General features: G+C 40.6%; 1 protein-coding gene across 11 annotated transcripts in view; it reads left to right on the top strand.

Moving 5' to 3' along the window:
- LOC129701023 (mesoderm induction early response protein 1-like) overlaps nt 1–17755 on the top strand; it is a 52582-nt gene extending 34827 nt beyond the window's left edge. For 6 of the 11 annotated variants that reach the window (XM_055641936.1, XM_055641943.1, XM_055641937.1 and 3 more), the window contains 4 exons: nt 1307–1401; nt 4790–4917; nt 9686–9825; nt 16717–17755. In XM_055641936.1, coding sequence (XP_055497911.1) covers nt 1307–1401; nt 4790–4917; nt 9686–9825; nt 16717–17093 — 740 coding nt within the window. In that variant the 3' untranslated portion in view covers nt 17094–17755. The remainder of the gene's footprint in view (nt 1–1306; nt 1402–4789; nt 4918–9685; nt 9826–16716) is intronic. The other 5 variants (XM_055641942.1, XM_055641941.1, XM_055641932.1 and 2 more) reach the window with 5 other exon arrangements.
- Nucleotides 17756–18885: the final 1130 nt, after the last annotated feature.

Here is an 18885-nt window from a genome sequence, read left to right as displayed (position 1 = left end):
AAATTTTGTCTGAAAGTTAAAAACTTTTACTTCCTGTCGTATTCCTGTGTTTCCAATGGTAATCTGTTTTTCGCAATATACACATCCCTTTTAGTTGAATACACTTTTTCTAATTAAGGAATCCCTTCACTTGCTAACTTTAGCAGCTTGGAGCTAGCATAAGTTTTTGAATATACATAGAAACATAGAAAATAGGTGCAGGAGTAGGCCATTTGGCCCTTCGAGCCTGCACCGCCATTCAATATGATCATGGCTGATCATCCAACTCAGTATCCCCATCCCTGCCTTCTCTCCATACCCCCTGATCCCTTTCGCCACAAGGGCCACATCTAACTCCCTCTTAAATATAGCCAATGAACTGGCCTCAACTACCTTCTGTGGCAGAGAATTCCACAGATTCACCACTCTCTGTGTAAAAAATGATTTTCTCATCTCGGTCCTAAAAGACTTCCCTCTTATCCTTAAACTGTGACCCCTAGTTCTGGACTTCCCCAACATCGGGAATAATCTTCCTGCATCTAGCCTGTCCAACCCCTTAAGAATTTTGTACGTTTCTATAAGATCACCCCATGTTATATACTTTGGTTGCTTTTTCTTTAAAATATTCTGAATTATGTACAGTTCAAACTGACGATGCTTATATTGATCTCTAATTATTAATAGATCTAAGATTCTAAATGTATATGGAGAAATAGGAGTGGGAGACCTTATTATGTAGTTGTAACAATAGAATGAAATCTTGTCATTATTACATAATTTCAATATTACTAGTTATTGGGGATTTTGTTTTAAACATCGCTTGAGATAATTAACCAGGCATTAACTTTAAAAAAAAAAAGGTCAAAAGTTCCATAAAGAGAGGGGCCATTGGAGCAACAAAGTTTGCTATCAACGAAATCAAGATTGTTTTCATTTCCTCTACTATTCCCATAAATGATCATTACCCATTTCCCAATATTGAGTGCTATTATTTAGAACCGATAAGCTTTAACCAGTGGCATGGAAAAAAAATCAAATGGGAAAATTGAATGCTTGTCATGTGAATGCTCATCACCGGTCCAACTGATGCTATAACATAAGGACTTATTCTCACTCCTCAAATCTTAAACAAAAACTTGGATGGAATGACTTTCAATGAAAATTAGACCCTTGCCTGAAAATATTTACTTCTAATCAGCCAAGTGGTGCTCCAGCATATAATATGCAATGCAGTTTGTTCTTCGGATTAAAGAAGAAATATGCTCAATACTTGTGAATTGTGTTGTAATTTGCACCCTTTTGCTTACAAGTTTTTCATTTAATATAGAAGAACTCTCTATTTGGAGTGAAGAAGAATGTAGGAATTTTGAACAGGGACTCAAGGCATATGGAAAAGATTTCCATCTGATCCAGGGCAACAAGGTAGAATCTCTCATATCTATGCTTGTTATCTTGAACTCTAAGAATAAATGTTGATAATTGGACAATAATAATTCTAAAACTGGAATCTAAAAAAAGATTGAAATTTCAACCAGAAAAATCGAACATTTTCATGCCTCATGTGCAATCCATAATGCTGGCAGGCCAATATGTGATTCTCGACACATCAGTGCAGTTGACTTTCAATTGCCTCCTAGAATTCAGGAACAATTAGAGATAGATAATAAATCCTGACATTAGCCGTGCCATCCCTGTGTGAATAAAGCAAAAATGTCAAATAATTATAATGCAGTTAATGTACAATACAGATTTTAAAAGATCAATTTGAAGGATAATCGTGAGAGGAATAGATTGGATAGACGCACAGAGACTCTTGCCTACAGTAGGGGAATCAGGACCCACAGGACATAGGTTTAAGGTGAGGAGGGAAAGGTTTATTAGGAATCTGAGGGGTAACTTTTTCACGCAAAGGGTGGTAGGTGTATGGAACGAGCTGCCAGAGGAGGTAGTTGAGGCAGGTGCTATCGCAACATTTTAGAATCATTTAGACCGGAACGTGGATAGGACAAGTTTAGAGGGATATGGGTTTAGTGTAGATGACACATGTTGGCCGGTGTGGGCAAGTTGGGCCGTGGTGCCTGTTCCCATGCTGTAAGACTCTGACTCTATGATAGCCTTATGCTTTCCTTCAAAACAGCATTGTGGAATAACTAAACTGAGAAACCAAAAAATGCATGCATTATGTTAGAACGGTAAGGAAGCTATTACAGAGGATTCTACGAGTTCAAATGTACTCATTTGGACTGGCTAATTTGCGATAGTCTGCATGGCTTTATCCCCAGCAAGTCATATTTATGAACGATTGAGTTTTTTGAGTTGTCGAAGGTGATTGATGAGGTAGACCAGTGGAATTGTCTCTTTGGATATTAGTAAGGCATTTGATAATGTCTGTTATTCTGGCTGGGGGTCTGTGACTAGTGGAGTACAGGGACCTCTGCTGGGACCTTTGTTACATGTGATATATATAACTAACTTGGACGTAAATATGAATGGGTAAGTTAGTAGATTTGCAGATGACACCAAATTTAAGGACTGTGGGGAAGGCTGTCAAAGTATACATGGGCAAATAGCTCACTTGGTTAGGCTGCATTTCAAATGTGTGTTCTAGTCACCCCATTACAGGAAGGATGTCAGAGGTTAAGGGGAGAGCTAATGAAAGTATGTAAAATTGAGAGGTATAGATAGGTTGAAACCTTTTTTTCCTCTGGTGGATATGTCAAAAACTAGAGGGCATAGTTTTAAGGTGAGAGGGTAAAAGTTTAAATGAGATCTGCATGGCAACTTTTTTTACACAATGGTGAGTGTTGCAGGAGTGTTGGGGGAGGCAGATAAGAGTGGTATTTAAGAGGTTTTTATAAAGACGTGGTTTGAACAGTTATGTATCGTGCATTCACCAGTGTCAAAATAAAATTTGCCTCCTACATTTTTACCTACTCGTCGTAAACTAATGCTCTCTATTACTTAACATTTCCGAACTGGGGGTAAACGACTGTCACTATCTAACGCCCCTCATGATTTTATAAACTTTATCGGGTTCACTCTTAGTCCCTGAAGATTCAGCAGAAATAATGGTTTGCCGAACCTCTCCATTTAACTAACATGCTGTAATCCAAGCAATGTCCTTCACCATTCTCCAGCACCATTTTCACCTCCACATCCATCCTTAATGTGGTGACCTGAACTGCTTGCGATACTCCGAATGTGGCCTAGCTGAAGTTTTATACAGTTGTGACATGAATTCCCAACTTTGGGACTAAATGCCCTAACCAATCAAGGCACCTCTTTACCAACCTACCCACGTGTTGACACTTTCAGGGAAATATGGAGTTGCATCCCAAGATCTCTTTGTACTTCAATGCTCATAAAGGACTGGCAATTTACTGTATTCTTGCATCTTGCATATAGTCTTCAAAAATGCTTCATCTTGCATTTGTCTGCTATAAACTCTCTCTGCTAGGTACACAAAAATGCTGGAGAAACTCAGCGGGTGCAGCAGCATCTATGGAGCGAAGGAAATAGGTAACGTTTCGGGCCGAAACCCTTCTTCAGACTGATAGGGGGTGGCGGGGAGAAGGAAGGAAAAAGGAGGAGGAGGAGCCCGAGGGCTGGGGGATGGGAGGAGACAGCTCGAGGGCAAAGGAAGGGGAGGAGACAGCAAGGGCTAACAAAATTGGGAGAATTCAATGTTCATGCAATGTCCTTCATGCCCAATGAACATTGAATTCTCCCAATTTTGTTAGCCCTTGCTGTCTCCTCCCCTTCCTTAGCCCTCGAGCTGTCTCCTCCCATCCCCCAGCCCTCGGGCTCCTCCTTTTTCCTTCCTTTTCCCCGCCACCCCCTATCAGTCTGAAGAAGGGTTTCTGCCCGAAACATTACCTATTTCCTTTGCTCCATGGATGCTGCTGCACCCGCTGAGTTTCTCCAGCATTTTTGTGTACCTTCGATTTTCCAGCATCTGCAGTTCCTTCTTGAACAACTCTCTCTGCTAGTTCTTCACCCAAGTTTCCAACTGATCTTTATCTTGCTGTATCCTTTGACAGCCTTCCTCACTATCCAAGTCCACCATTTTTTGTTTCACTAGTATAAGAATGAATAATAATTTTTGACTCAAAATTAATGTCTAATGCTATCTGTTAGATCTTGTGGAATTAATAATAATAGAATTACTTTAAAATAAGACATGGCTGAAATAATTTCAGTTTCCAGGCTTTTTTTAAATGCATATTCTTGTGAATTATCTGCGATAAAGGTATTATTTCTTTACTATTTTCACAATATGTAAATGTTGAAAATTTATATTTGCAATTTAAGCATTAGCTTTTGCACCAGGTTCAGAACTTCAACAATTTTTTAAGAGATGCTATAAAGACACACATGGAATTCATTGGATATTTTAATTGCATTCAGTTAATTGTGAAATTATTTCTTTTAACTTTAATTTGTTTAAAACCTAATTTTGAACATAATAAAGTTTTAAGAAAAAGAATTCAGGTAAAATTCTTTTGAAAATGAATTTTGAGATTAAATGTTTATCAGCAAACAAACCAAAAACCATATTTTTAAATGAGAATATTAACCCTAAACATTGGCAACTGGTGATAACACTTATGGATGAGATGGTTAATAAAATAATAGATTTAATAATCCTGGAATAGTCCAACACCAAATTATGAGATGAAAATGGATGGCATGGCAAGATAACGTTTTGCTTTCACTAAAGGAAGTAAATAAGATTTTCGTTATCTGTGCACTTAACTTTGACACAGTTTAAAGTATATTGTTACTGATTTGATTCTGTTAATATGCACAGGTGAGAACACGGTCAGTAGGGGATTGTGTAGCATTTTATTACATGTGGAAGAAGTCTGAGCGTTATGATTTTTTTGCACAGCAGACTAGATTTGGAAAGAAGAAATATAATCTTCATCCAGGTGTTACGTGAGTATCTTTGGAATCATTGTACAATCTATAGGGCCAATTCATTTTTTAAATATTGTAATATCACATCCTATAAATGTTCTGTTGCACAATTTTAAAAACCCACATGATGAAGAGGCTTTAGAAAGGGTGTAGAAAAGACTAACTGCTAACTCCACGCTGTATTTCTAAACTAAACTAAATGGTTAGCAACTTGGAGATCCAAGGCAGACCAGGTGCAAATGCTCAACAAAACAGTCACCTAGTCTATGTAAGCTCTCCAGATGTAAAGAAGGCCACATCAGGAGCAGTGAATGCAATAGATGGAGGTTAGAGAACGTTCATGTGAACCGTCTCATCTGGAAGGGCTGATGGAGTCCCTGAATGGATGTACCGTATGAGGTGTTGCATTTTGGAAAGTTAAACCAGGGCGGGACCTTCACATTGAATGGTGAGCCTTAGGGAGAGTATAGAGCAAAGGGATCTAGGAGTACAGGTACATAGTTCCCTAAAAGAGGCGTCACAGGTAGAAAGGGTGCTAAGGAAATATTTTGGTACATTGGCCTTCAACAAAACAACTTACCATGGAATCATTTTTATTATTAAATGCCTTATCAAATGCCTTGTTGAAGCCCATATAGACAACATCTACGGCTTTGTCCTCAATATTGTTAGTTAGTTCTTCATAAAACACTGAGATTTTGAGACACGAACAAAACCATGCTGACTATTCCTAATTGGCCTTTGTCTATCTAAATGCTTGTGTATATTATCCCACAAAATACTCTCCAGTTACGTGCCTAGCGCAAATGTTTGGCTCTCTGGTCTATCTATATTCCCAGGCTTTTCCTTGCAGCCTTTTTTAAATAGAGGCACAACATTCGTCACCCTCCAGTCTACCGGCACTTCCCCTGCATTTAATGATGATTCGTATGTCTAAGCTTGGGTGCCTGCAGTTTCTTGCGTTGCTTCCAAGTGTCTTCTGATATATCCGAGAGATTTATCCTCCTTCATACGACTGAAGACATTCAGCACCTCAACTGTAATACTAACAGTCCCCAAGACATTGGCGCAGTGGTAGAGTGCCAGAGACCTGGGTTTGATCCTGTCTACAGATACTGTCTGTATGGAATCTATGTTCTCCCTGTGATCGTCGGAAGTTTCTCCAGGTACTGCAGTTTCCTCCCACATTCCAAGCAGATGCATGTTTGCTGGTTACTTGGCTTCTGTAAATCATCCCAGCATATAGAATGGAACTAGTGTGAATTTGTCATCGTGGACCTGGTGGGCTGAAGGGCCTGATTTTACGCTGTATCTCTAAACTAAAGACACTTACATTAACTGTCCCAAACTTTATCACATTCTTCCTATAGGGTGTCAAATGCCACCTTCATGATACTGTCCACCTGACTTGCCACTATCAGGGAACCATGCACTTGTACTCCTATTAATGTTCTGTTGCACAATTTAAAAAACCCATATGATGAGGAGGTTTGATCACTCTATTCTGCAACACTCTCCAAGCTCAAGCATTTACTGTGCAAGTGACCTAGTTTGACATACCAAAGTGCAATACCTCTCACTTTTTTAGAGTTAAATTCCATTGGCCCACCATCCCAACTGATCACTGCTTGTTGTAAACTTAGATATAGAAGCAGAGTTATACAGCATGGAAACTTATCTATGCTGACCATGATGTCCTCATCTAAGCTGGTCCCATTTGCCTGCATTTGGCCCATATTCCTCTAAACCTTTCGTATCCATGAACCTGTATTAGTGTATTTTAAATGTTGTTGTACCTGGTTCAACTACCACCCCTGGTAGCTCATTCCATATAGCCACCACCCACTCGATGCAAAAGTTGTCCCCCTCGGATTCCTATTAAATTCCTATTTAGGTGCGGCACAGTGACACAGCTGGCAGAGCTGCTGCCTCAATGCCAATGACCCAGGTTTGATCCCGATCAAGGGTGCTGTCTGCAGAATATGCACGTTCTCCGTGACTGTGTGGGTTCGCGCCGGATGTTCCAGTTTCTTTTCCCAACTCGAAGACATATGGGTTTGTAAGGTAATTGGTCTCTTGCCTCTAATGTGTAGGAGGAGACAGGTGGGATGACATGGAACTAGTGTGGACGTGTGATCGATGGTCAGGCTGATGGACATGTTTCTGTGCTGTATCAATAAACTCAACTAAATTAAATAATTCTTCTCTCACTTTAAACCCATGTCCTCTGCTTCCCCTACTCTGGGCAAAAGGCTCTGTGCATTTACCCTAGCTATTTCCCTCATTAGCTCGTATACCTGTAAATTATCACTCATCCTTAGGTTCTGCATGGAATAAAGTCCTAGCTTGCTCAATCTCTCCTTACAGTTCAGGCCCTCAAGTCCTGGCAACATCCTCCTAATTCTTCCTCATAACACTTTCCAGCTTCCCTAACAGGTTAATCAAAACGGAATAGGAACCTAAAGGTCGACATTTTTGCACAAAGGGTGGTAGGTATATGGAACGAGCTGCCAGAGGATGCAGTTGAAGCTGATACTATCGCAACATTTAACAGACATTTGGACAGGTACACGAATAGGAAAGGTTTAGAGGCTAATGAGCCAAACGCAGGCAGATGGAGCATCTTGGTCGACGTGGGCAGGTTGGACCAAATGGTTTGTTTCCATGCTGGAAGACTGACTCTAAAATTGGAAATCGTGCAGCAGAGATTGAAGGCTTGAGCCACAATTTCCTCCATAATGTTTGGGACAAAGACCCATCATTTATTTATTTGCCTCTGTAAGAGAACTCTCAGCACCTATTCTTTTCACCAGTCTTTCCATCACCTTTGGAAACTTTTATTGCTGTTGATCAACATGAGGGCCAAAGTTGTGCCAAGGAAAGTCAAAGAAGCCAGTATGAGCCTGAGAAACAAGAATAAAACTGTTGGAGACATCATCCAAACCTCATGCTTACCAAAATCAACTGTTTGGAACATCATTAAGAAGAAAGAGAGCACTGGTAAGCTTACTAATCGCAAAGGCAACACTGCAAGATGCAAACCACTGGTTAGCTTCAAAAATAGGATGGCCAGGTTACAGTTTGCCAAGAAGTACTTAAAAGAGCATCCACAATTCTGGAAAAAGGTCTAGTGGACAGATGAGATGAAGATTACTTATATCAGAGTGATGGCAAGAGAAAAGTATGGAGGAAAGAAGGAACTGCCCAAGATCCAAAGCATACCACCTCATCTGTGAAACACCGTGGTGGGGGTGTTATGCCTGGGCATGTATGGCTGCTGAAGGTACTGGCTCACTTATCTTAATTGATGATACAACTGCTGATGGTAGTAGCATAATGAATTCGGAAGTGTATAGACACATGCTATCTGCTCAAGTTCAAACAAATACCTCAAAACTCATTGGCCGGCGGCTCATTCTACAGCAAGACAATGATCCCAAACATACTGCTAAAGCAACAAAGGAGTTTTTCAAAGCTAAAAAAATGGTCAATTCTTGAGTGGCCAAGTCAATCACCCGATCTGAACCCAATTGAGCATGCCTTATATGCTGAAGAGAAAACTGAAGGGGACAAGCATAAGCTAAAGATGGCTACAATACAGGCCTGGCAGAGCATCACCAGAGAAGACACCCAGGAACTGGTGATGTCCATGAATCACAGACTTCAAGCAGTCATTGCATGCAAAGGATATGCAACAAAATTCTAAACATGACTACTTTCCTTTGCATGACATTGCTGTGTTCCAAACATTATTGTGCCCTAAAATGGGTGGACTCTGTATAAACACTGCTGTAATTTCTACATGGTGAAACCAAAATGTATAAAAATTGCCTTTATTAAAATCTGACAACGTGCACTTTAACCACATGTGACTTTTTCTATTACAAATCTCAAATTGTGAAGTACAGAGGCAAATAAATAAATGATGGGTCTTTGTCCCAAACACTATGGAGGGCACTGTGGGCAGGTTCCTCTTTGGAGTGTTGGCAGCTCAGGGATGACCTTATTGAGATGTACAAAAAATTATGAGATGCATGGATGCAATGAATTCTCATTCTTTTTCTCGAAGGAGAGGATTTTAAAACTAGAAGGTATAGGATTATGGTAAGAAGATAGAGATTTAAGAGGGATCACAGCAGCACTCTGAGATAGTTCATATCTGGAAAGACTTGCCAGATGAAGTTGTAGAAGTGGATATAATTGTGACTTTTAAAAGGCATTTGGTCAAAAATATATGAATACAAAGGTTTAGAGGTTTACGGGCCAAATGCAGGCAAATGGGACTAGCACAACACACTAACAGCCGACATGCTAGTTTAGTTTAGAGATACAGCATGGATAGCAGTCCTTCGGCCCACTGAGTCTGCGCTGACCAACAATCACCCGTGCGCTTCTATCCTGCACACTGGGGCTATTTACAGAAGCCCGTTAACCTACCAACCTGCACATCTTTGGAATGTGAGTGGAAACTGGAGCACCCAGAGACCCCGTGCAGCCACAGGGGGAATATACGAAATCCGTAAAGACAGCTCTTGTAGTCAGGATCGAACTTGGGTCTTTGATACTGTAAAGTAGCAACTCTATTGCTACACCACTGTGCCCTACAAGGTGGATCAGCGGGCTGGTTGCTGTGCTCCACAGCTCAATGTGATGTGTTCTGCTCATTTGAGGAAGGGGTGGGAGGGGAGGAAGGAAATTGTAGTCCAAAAAATGTTTATAAGAAATGTAACTAGTGTGAAACTGGTGACTGGGTTTTTGGATAACATCCATCTGAAATTGTTTTTAGGGATTATATGGACCGACTGCTGGATGAAACTGAGAGTACAGCTTCTAGTTGTGCACCTTCCCCTCCTCCAACCACCTCGACCAGCAGCAGTAGTCAGACAGAAAGGGAGGATAATGCTACAATAGGAAGTAATACAAATGGTGAGTTCTGCATTAAGTTTTTGTTTCTCAGGCTGAAACCGGTCCCCTGTGAATCATGATGTTGCCATGTATCTGATAAACTGTTAACTTTATCATCTTAAAACATATTATGACCCAAAACAATCATTGTATAAATTTGCTATACCATTTTAAATTGATTGCGCTTTTGAAAATATCAATATTTTGATTGGCGTGGTTTATTTTAATTTGGTTTATTGCAAGCTGCATTGATAATATCAGGTCTCCTTTTTGTTGACGTTCAATTGTTCTCTTAACTGATTTGTATCAGTTGCCGATAACTTTGTTTTATTTTGTGGGGTTTTTAAAATCAGAAGTTATATTTCGTCCTATGATCCAAGATGCAATCTCCACAAGATATTTTGATTTCGCGCAGGATGGACACAAAGTACTGGATTAACTCGGTGGGTCCGGCAGCATCTTTGGAGAAAAAGGACAGGTGACATTTTGGGTCGGGGCCCTTCAGTCTGAAGAAGGGTCCACCTGAAACGTCACCCATCTGTTTTCTCCAGAGGTGTGCCTGATCTGCTGAGTTACTCCAGCATTGTATCTATCTTTGGTATCAAGCAGCATCTGCATTTCTTTGTTTCTACATTTCTTGATTTGACAGGATTCATACTTCCTTACTGAGATTTCAAACTGGGTATAGATCCCACTTACAAAAATTACAGAAAAATTGGTCTAACCATAAGTTTACCACGTTATATGTGAAAAAGCTTGCCAGTCAGCATAAAATGAATGAATAAGTTTATTGACCAAGTATTCACATACAAGGAATTTGTCTTGGTGCTCCGCCCGCAAGTGTCAACATGACATACAGTGACAGGAATGATACATAAAACATTAATAATAAAACATTATTGATTAAACATGTGAATTTAATAAAATACCAGAGCAAAAGGAGGCAACAGATTTTTAGTTATTGTGTAGAGCTACTACTCGTGGATAAAAGCTGTTTTTATGTCTGGCTGTGGCAGCTTTGACAGTCCGGAGTCGCATTCCAGAGGGAAATGATTCAAAGTGTTTGTGGCCAGGGTCAGAGGGGTCAGAGATAATCTTACCCAGCCACTTCCTGGCACTTGCAGTGTGCAGTTCGTCAATGGAGGGAAGGTTGCAGCCAATAACCTTATCAGCTGATTAGATGATTTGCTGCAGCCTCCGGATGTCGTGCTTGGCTAATATTTGCCTAAAACGTTGTTTCTGTCATTTGCTGTCATGTGAAATTTTGAATTTGTGTTGTCCATTTTTATACAGCTTTGCAGTGAATAAATTCTGTGCAAATGGTATCTTTGGATTTTAACTTTTAACTGAGATGTTGCTTTTAGCTGAGTTTCATGATAGCTAAGTTTATTTATGTAATTATCAAAGACAATTTCTCACATTTTTCCATTATACTGTAATGCAGTAAAATCTAGCACCAACAATTTTGCTCAGATTTTTTTCTTTGAGTAACCTGATCAATTCCATTCTCTTGCATGCTCCCTGTAGTCTTCCAAACGACGAGAGTTAATTATATAATATTTAATTGTCTTCGTATTTACCTTTAATTTATGGTCTCATATTACTATCATGCTAACAGATAATAAACAATTCATCAATATTAATCTGGAATGCATCCATCAAACTGTATTTAGTATCTTTTTGTAGAAACCCGCAACATCACAATGGATTAGGGATACTGAAGCTGCTTTGATCACATTCTAGGCTCCTGTGTCTGCTTTCACCCAAAGTTAGAGTGGTGGATGATGATGTGTACATGGATTTTAGTAAAGTTAAAACTCCCCCATGGCAGGCTGATCCAAAAAATAATGATGCAGTGGATTCACAGTGGCTTGGTCATTTGGAATCAGAAATTTGCTTTCTCATAGAAAGGTTTGGTTGGAAGCCAGTGACCCGTGGAGTACCACAGGGACCTGTACTGTTTCTAATACAGATAAAGAACAGGGAAGAGATAAGACTTTTGCCTTCCATCACAGTGAGGAGGTGTTGGAGATTCACTGTGAAGGATGTTTGTGTGAAACTGAATTGTGTGTTTTTTTGCTGTTATGACTGCAGGGAATGAAATTTCATTCAAACCTTTGTTTGTTTGAATGACAATAAAAAGGTATTCTATTCTAAATTACTTGGGTATAAATGCAGATGATTGCTGGAGTTGCGGGCAGTGAGGAAGGCTGTCAAAGTATGCAGCGGGACATAGATCAGATACTAAAATGAAATGGGATTAGTTTAATCCAAGTAAGTATGAGGTGTTGCATCATGGGAGGTTGAATATGTGGAAAATATACAGTTAATGGTAAGGTCCTGAATTGCACATATATAAAGAGATCGAGAGGTCCAAGGCCATAGCTTCATGATAGTGGCAACACAGAACGTAGTGTAATAGAAAGGTTCATGGTATGCTTGCTTTTATTAGTTGTGCGATTTAGTATAAACCGGCAGAACTGCTGTCTAACAGTGTCAGAGACCTGGGTTCAATCCTGACCTCGGGTACTGTCTGTGGAGTTTATGCGTTCTCCCTGTGACTACATGGGTTTACTCTGGGTGCTATGGTTTCATCCCGCATCCTGAAGATGTGCAAGTTTGTGGGTTCATTGGCCGCTGTAAATGGGTGACCGATGGTTGGCTTGGACTCGATGGGACAAAGAGCCTGTTTCCATGCTGTATATTTCAATCAGTAAATCGAGAAGTTGTGATGCCGCTCTATAAGACTTGATAGGACCACATTTGCAGAATGTGTGTAGTTCTGGTCATCCCATTACAGGGAGGAATGGGGAGACTCTGGATAGAGGGTGTAGAAGAGGTTTACCAGGCTTGGGTTAGAGAATATTAGCTATAAAGAGAAGTTGGGCAGATTTGGATTGTTTTCTCTGGAACACTAGAGGTTGAGGAGAAACATGATAGAAGTATATAAAGTTATTTCAAAGACTAGATGGCATAGCTTTAAGGCGAGGGGCAAAGTTGAAAGATGTGCAGGACAAAGCTTGTACATGGCGAATGATGGGTACATGAAATCTGCCACGGGTTGTGGTCAAAGCAGATATGATAGTGGTGTTTAAGGGGCGTGTGTTCTCGATCTCTTTCCTTCCAATCCACTTTAGTTGCTTTCTACCTAGCTTCTCTACCCACTCCCCTGCACCTCAATTTTCCCTGCAAGTCTGTCGGGCATGGCTCAGTTTAGGTGTGATAAATTGGATTTTTACAGGTCCCATCTGCACCAGACGTTGTTTGAGAAATCTAAAGACTGCTCTTCTGCACCATCTCTAGTTTCATGTATATGCTTTACCTTCTTACTCCTATACCAATCAGTAGAGCCAGGATTTTGCCATAAATGCCATGTCTTTTCATGCTTTGTTTGATGATTTCACCAGAATAATGCCTTTTTTTGCCGTATTACTAAGAGGTTTAATTATTTTCTCTTGTTGTACCATGATAACATTTTCTATGTTGACATGTTAATATTAATGTTATTATTAACGTGTTATCATAGTATAATTTACAAGAAAACTTCCACCACCGGTGTAAAACCAGGGCGCCACCAACGGTCGATCAATCGTTCGTGCCGCTGCCCGCTGGTTCACTTTTCTCCAAGATCTATTTAAGAAAGAACTGCAGATGCTGGAAAAATCGAAGGTAGACAAAAATGCTGGAGAAACTCAGTGGATGAGACAGCATATATGGAGAGACGGAATAGGTGACATTTTGGGTTGAGACCCTTCTTCAGACTGATGTTGGGGGGGGGGGGAGAAAAAAAATGGAAGAAGCGGAGACAGTAGGACCAGAAGGAGAGGGGGGAGGAGGGAGAAGACAAGGGCTATGGAAAATTAGAGAAGTCAATGTTGACACCGCTGGATGTAAACTAGTTTCTTGTTACGACAAATACTTGCTTAGCGCACTGGGTGAGCTTGAACTTCTACGCTGTATAGGCCCAAGGAAGACCGTGACTGCAACTGTAGCAACACTGGTGAGGAATCATCGTAAGCGGTATGACAGGATGCGGAAGTGGGGCAAGCGCGGAGGAGTCTACGCTAGGCTAATCCACACAAACCAGCAACTCATGTTGGCAAATGTCCGCTCCCTTGACAACAAGATGGACTACATCAGAGTGTGGAGAGCTTCTCAATGTAGTGGGAGGAACTGCTGTGTCTACGTTTTCACAGAGACCTGGCTGAACCAGAACATCACGGACGCTGCGATCCAGCTGGCGGGGCTAATGCTACACAGAGCTGACTGAGTAGCTTCGCTAGCCGGTAAGCTAAGTGGAGGTGGCCTGGCTTGAGTACTTCAACAGATCGTGGTGCCGGGATGCCGTGGTGGTTTCCACTCGCTGCTCACCCCACGTAGAGCTAATCACTGTGAAATGCCGACCCTTCTACTTGACGAGGGAGCTGGCGGCAGTCTTCATAACGGCCGTCTATGTACCACCGAGCGCGGACGTGAAGGGAGCTATGATAGAACTCTACAACAACATCAGTGAGCAGCAGAGGGAGCATCTAGTTGCTTTCTTCATGGCAGCTGGGGATTTCAACCAGGCACGTCTCACATCTGTTCTGCCTAAATTCTATCAGCATGTGAATATTGCAACCAGGGGATAGAACACACTAGACATGGTGTACACAAACATCAAAGATTCATATAAAGTAGTCCCCCTCCTCCATATCGCTAACTCTGACCACCTGGCGGTTATGCTCACACCAGCATACAGACCCAGGGTGAAACAGGACAGGCCAACGGTCAGAGAAGTCAGAATGTGGCCACAGGAAGCTACCGCAGCACTGCAAGACTGTTTTGAAACCACACACTGGGTCATTTTCAGAGAGGCAGCAACATGTGACAGCGGCACTGACCTTCAGGAATATACAGAGTCTGTCATTAATAAATGCATTAACCGTTAAGAGGCGTGCCAATCAGAAACCTTGGATAACTGGGGAAGTTTGTTCTCTGCTGAGAGTGAAATGCTGCATTTAAATCTGGGGGACTAATCTGTCCCGGGGGATCAGGAAAGGTAAGAGGCGGTATGTACAAAAACTAAACGGCCACTTCACAAACGACAAAGACACACGTCGCTTGTGGCAGGGATTTCATACCATCACTGACATCAACAAGTTCGCTGACGACACAAGTGGTGGGTCTCATCAGTGACAATAATGAGTTGGCATACAGGATGGAGGTGGAGCTGCTTACAGAGTGGTGCAGATCTCACAACCTCACCCTCAACGTGGATAAGACGAAGGAGATGATGATTGATTTCAGGAGGGCTGGCAAACACCATCATACACCGCTGCACATCGACGGTGCTGCTTTGGAGAGGGTTAGCAGCGTGAAGTTTCTGGGAGTTCACCTGACCTCAACGACCAACAGCAGTCATCAAAAGAACACAGCAGCGGCTCCACCCCCTCCGGAGACTCGGATAGGCAGGTCTCCCTACTGTTCACCTTACCACCTTCTATAGGGGTACCATTGAAAGCATACTGACCTACGGCATCACTTCCTGGTTTGGGAGCTGTAAGGCCTACGAACAAAGACAGCTAAACAGGATAGTGAAGACAGCCAGTAGGATCATTGGTGCCCCCCTCCCTTTCCTGTTGGAGATCTACCAGAAGTGCTGCATCCGCAGAGCCATCTCCATCATTAAACCCTTACCACCCCTCCCACCACATCTTCTCCCTCCTGCCATCTGGGAAGAGGTACAGGAGTATCAGCTGCAGAACCAGCAGGATGCTAAACAGCTTCTTCCCACAAGCAATAAAAATGGTTAATGGACTGTGTCCCCTCCCATACACATACACCCCCACATCTAACCTCGCCCAACACCTTGACACCTGTCAAGGTAAAGTTTTTAAATAACGCTTAATTGGGGATCGATTGTTCTGTTTGAATGGCTGTTTTTAGTTCTATTTTAGATAATTTTTAACGTAAGTATTCATTTCTGTTTTTATTAATTGCACTGACAAAAACTGATGAGAAACAATTTTTTTGTTTCTTCTGTGTATGCAAGTACTCGGTGAAATGACAATAAAGTGAATACTGATATGGGGAGAAGGCAAGAACGGGGTACTCATTGGGGATGATCAGCCATGATCCCATTGAATGGCGATGCTGGCTCGAAGGGCCAAATGGCCTGCTCCTGCACCTATTGTCTATTGTCAGATAATTTGAAAAAAAATATGCAAGTAATTGTGTGCAATCAGGCAACTTTGGTCATTTAATGAAATACCTTTATAATTATTATTTTTAACCATATTTTGGTGGTGGAAATAAATGCCTCTTATTGTCACAAATGCCTTTTTCATGTCTTTTTTGTAATTTTTTAATGCCTTTTTGCCTGCCTATTTCAGTTTTTTAGTACCTAAACATCCTGGCTCTACTAATCAGCATGTGGCACTGAGTAGTCCTAAGAGTACCACCTCTAGCGTCCTGTTCTTTTAACTTTCACAGCTCTGTGAACGCCACCTGCAGAACTTCAGCCCTCCTACGTGTTCAGTAACATCCTTGACGCTTGCAAAATCCTGCAAGTGACAAAATAGTTCTCAATGAATGAAAGTTAGAGGATAGATGATATTTTGCTATTGAAGATTGGAATATTCAAGTTAAGAGGTTTGGATGAGAATTTCAGCAGAATTGTATGTTGATTCTTTTTGTAGGGAATAAAGGGTCAAGTTCAGCCTCGTGCTACTGATCACTTTCATCTAACCAGCCAGAATATTCAACCTCAGCATCACAATTATGTCCTGCAAATCTTTCATGTTTATTGTTTTTTTTTTAAATAAGGCTTAATGGAATTTTGAAATAAATATTTCTGTATTCTCTCTGTAAAATATTTGAAAATAATAGAATAAAGAGCCATCTGAAATCTTTGTTTTGTATCTGATGCAGGAATGAATGCTAATGGTTCAACTGAGACATCAGATCAGTGGCATGATTATGGTGAAATCAAGGAATTGAGCTACAATGGGCCCATCATTAATTCCACAATTTCTGGACCTGAAAAAATGAGCACAAATGGCTGTGAGAAAGATGATGGTTTCTGTGACCACAATCTGGTAAATACACAGAATAAAAATGACGAGTCCGAATCAAATTGTGAAAGACCAGCTAAGATTTTGAAAACAGAAGGTGACCTTGGAATTGAAAAGAACAGTGTAGGTATTTCAGAAGCAAGTTTGCATGTGAAGTCTGATGCTTCTGAGAGTCTAAACCTGACTGACTCGCGACACCAAATGCCTGTTGAATTGGATGCTCAACAAATCTAAATATATATTAACCACTTTTTATTTACTTTTTGAAAAACACCTGATTAATAATTGGGTTGGTTTGTATAAATACAGTAATTGACATCAGTGATGTCCTTTATACATCTGTATATGTTAGTATATATATATATATATGTAAAAACTCTTATTATGTGGGCTCAAATACATCCTGTATTTTTGCCATATTTCTACGTAAAATTTGGAAGGATTTTTTAAAGATAAATACTCATTTCTAGTCAGTTATGTAAAATTTGTACAGTTGCTAAGCTTTATCATGGAAGGGGGAAATTAATAAATATACCAAGAATCTAATTATGTTTGATTCATTCCATTTGGGTACAATTTTAAATTATTAAAATGATGGCCTGTTTAAAATATTTAAGAGGTAGTGGTTTTACACTGTCTTCAGCTGTTGCCAGGGTCATAGTTTTTACAAGACAAATTAATTGAAGCTTTTTGTATGCTAGTGTATCACTGCAGCAAACATTTTAGCTTAAAATAACATTTTGTTCCTCAGTATTGCTGAGTCACAGTTGATTTATATGCTGCATTTTCTTGATATTTTTGATAAGACAATTACAACATGTTGAGATGCATGTTACAAAATTAAATTGTGTAAAGACCAATTGTAATATTTTTCAATAAAAAAAAGTTTCAGTTAACCTCCCAAGATTCTGTTTCTTTCAATGATATCCTGTGCTCATGATCTTGGTAATAAAACCAAGACATGTTAAAGATAAGCAGTGAGTGCAAGATCCATCATGATAGAAGTAGCATGTGTGCTGTTTTAAATCACTGAAGTATACAATAGATCTGCTTCTGGCAATGATTCAAACATCGGTGGTACAATTTTAAAATTTACATGAGAAGCTTTAGTTATTTTGTGTATATGTATAAAATTAATGCTTTGCCTTCCAGAGGAAGGGTTGATGTTACAGGATACACAGAAAACAAACTCATTAGTACAATTTTAACAGATAGTGCCAGAAAGAACAATGGATGCTTGCATGTAAATTTTAAATGACAAAAGGACACAGAAAACAACTCAATGGGTCATGCATCATCTCTGGAAAACATGGATGAGGTTTCGGGTTGGGACCCATCTTTCAGACTGATTGTAAGGTGGGAGGGAGGAGATTCAGGACAAACTGTGGCAGGTAATAGATGGACACAGGTGGGGAACAGGCAGATAGTTGGAACAAATGCCAGAGGTAAAAGATGTGAGATAGAATGATTGAAGTGTTGCAAATTGAAACGTGAGGAAGTAATGTAGATGGGGAGAAATAAGGTTAAGGTCAGTTTATTGCCACACGTACCAATTATGGTACAGTGAAATTCAAATTACCATATAGCCATACTAATAAAAGCAGCAAGACAAGTTAACAAACATCTACCACAGCAGGTTCCTCACTGATGGAAGGGAATAAAATCTAAACTCCCTCCTTTATTCTCCTGTGATCAGAGCTCTTGGAGTTCCCAAAGCCGGTCTCTGACTAGGGACCACGAGCTCCACGATGTTAAAGTCTGCAGGCACCTGCGGTGAAGCTCAGAGGTCGATCCTTGGCAAAGTGATTGCGGGCTCCGTGATGTTAAAGTCCAAAGGCACCTGCTGTGGAGCTCCCGAAATTGATCTGCAACAAGGCCCCAACGCCTCAATGTTAGGCCGCAAGACGGACAGAGATGCCATATGACAAATATAACCATATACGATGCAGAAAAAAAATTAATCTCCGTCGAAGTAAGGGATAAGAAAATGTCACCCCACCCACCACACAACAAGCTCAAGATCACC

Source organism: Leucoraja erinacea, chromosome 10 (genome assembly GCF_028641065.1).
Source record: "Leucoraja erinacea ecotype New England chromosome 10, Leri_hhj_1, whole genome shotgun sequence".
Lineage (NCBI taxonomy): Eukaryota > Metazoa > Chordata > Chondrichthyes > Rajiformes > Rajidae > Leucoraja > Leucoraja erinaceus.
The sequence above is the reverse complement of the archived record's forward strand: the minus strand, read 5'-3'. Positions and strand labels throughout refer to the sequence as shown.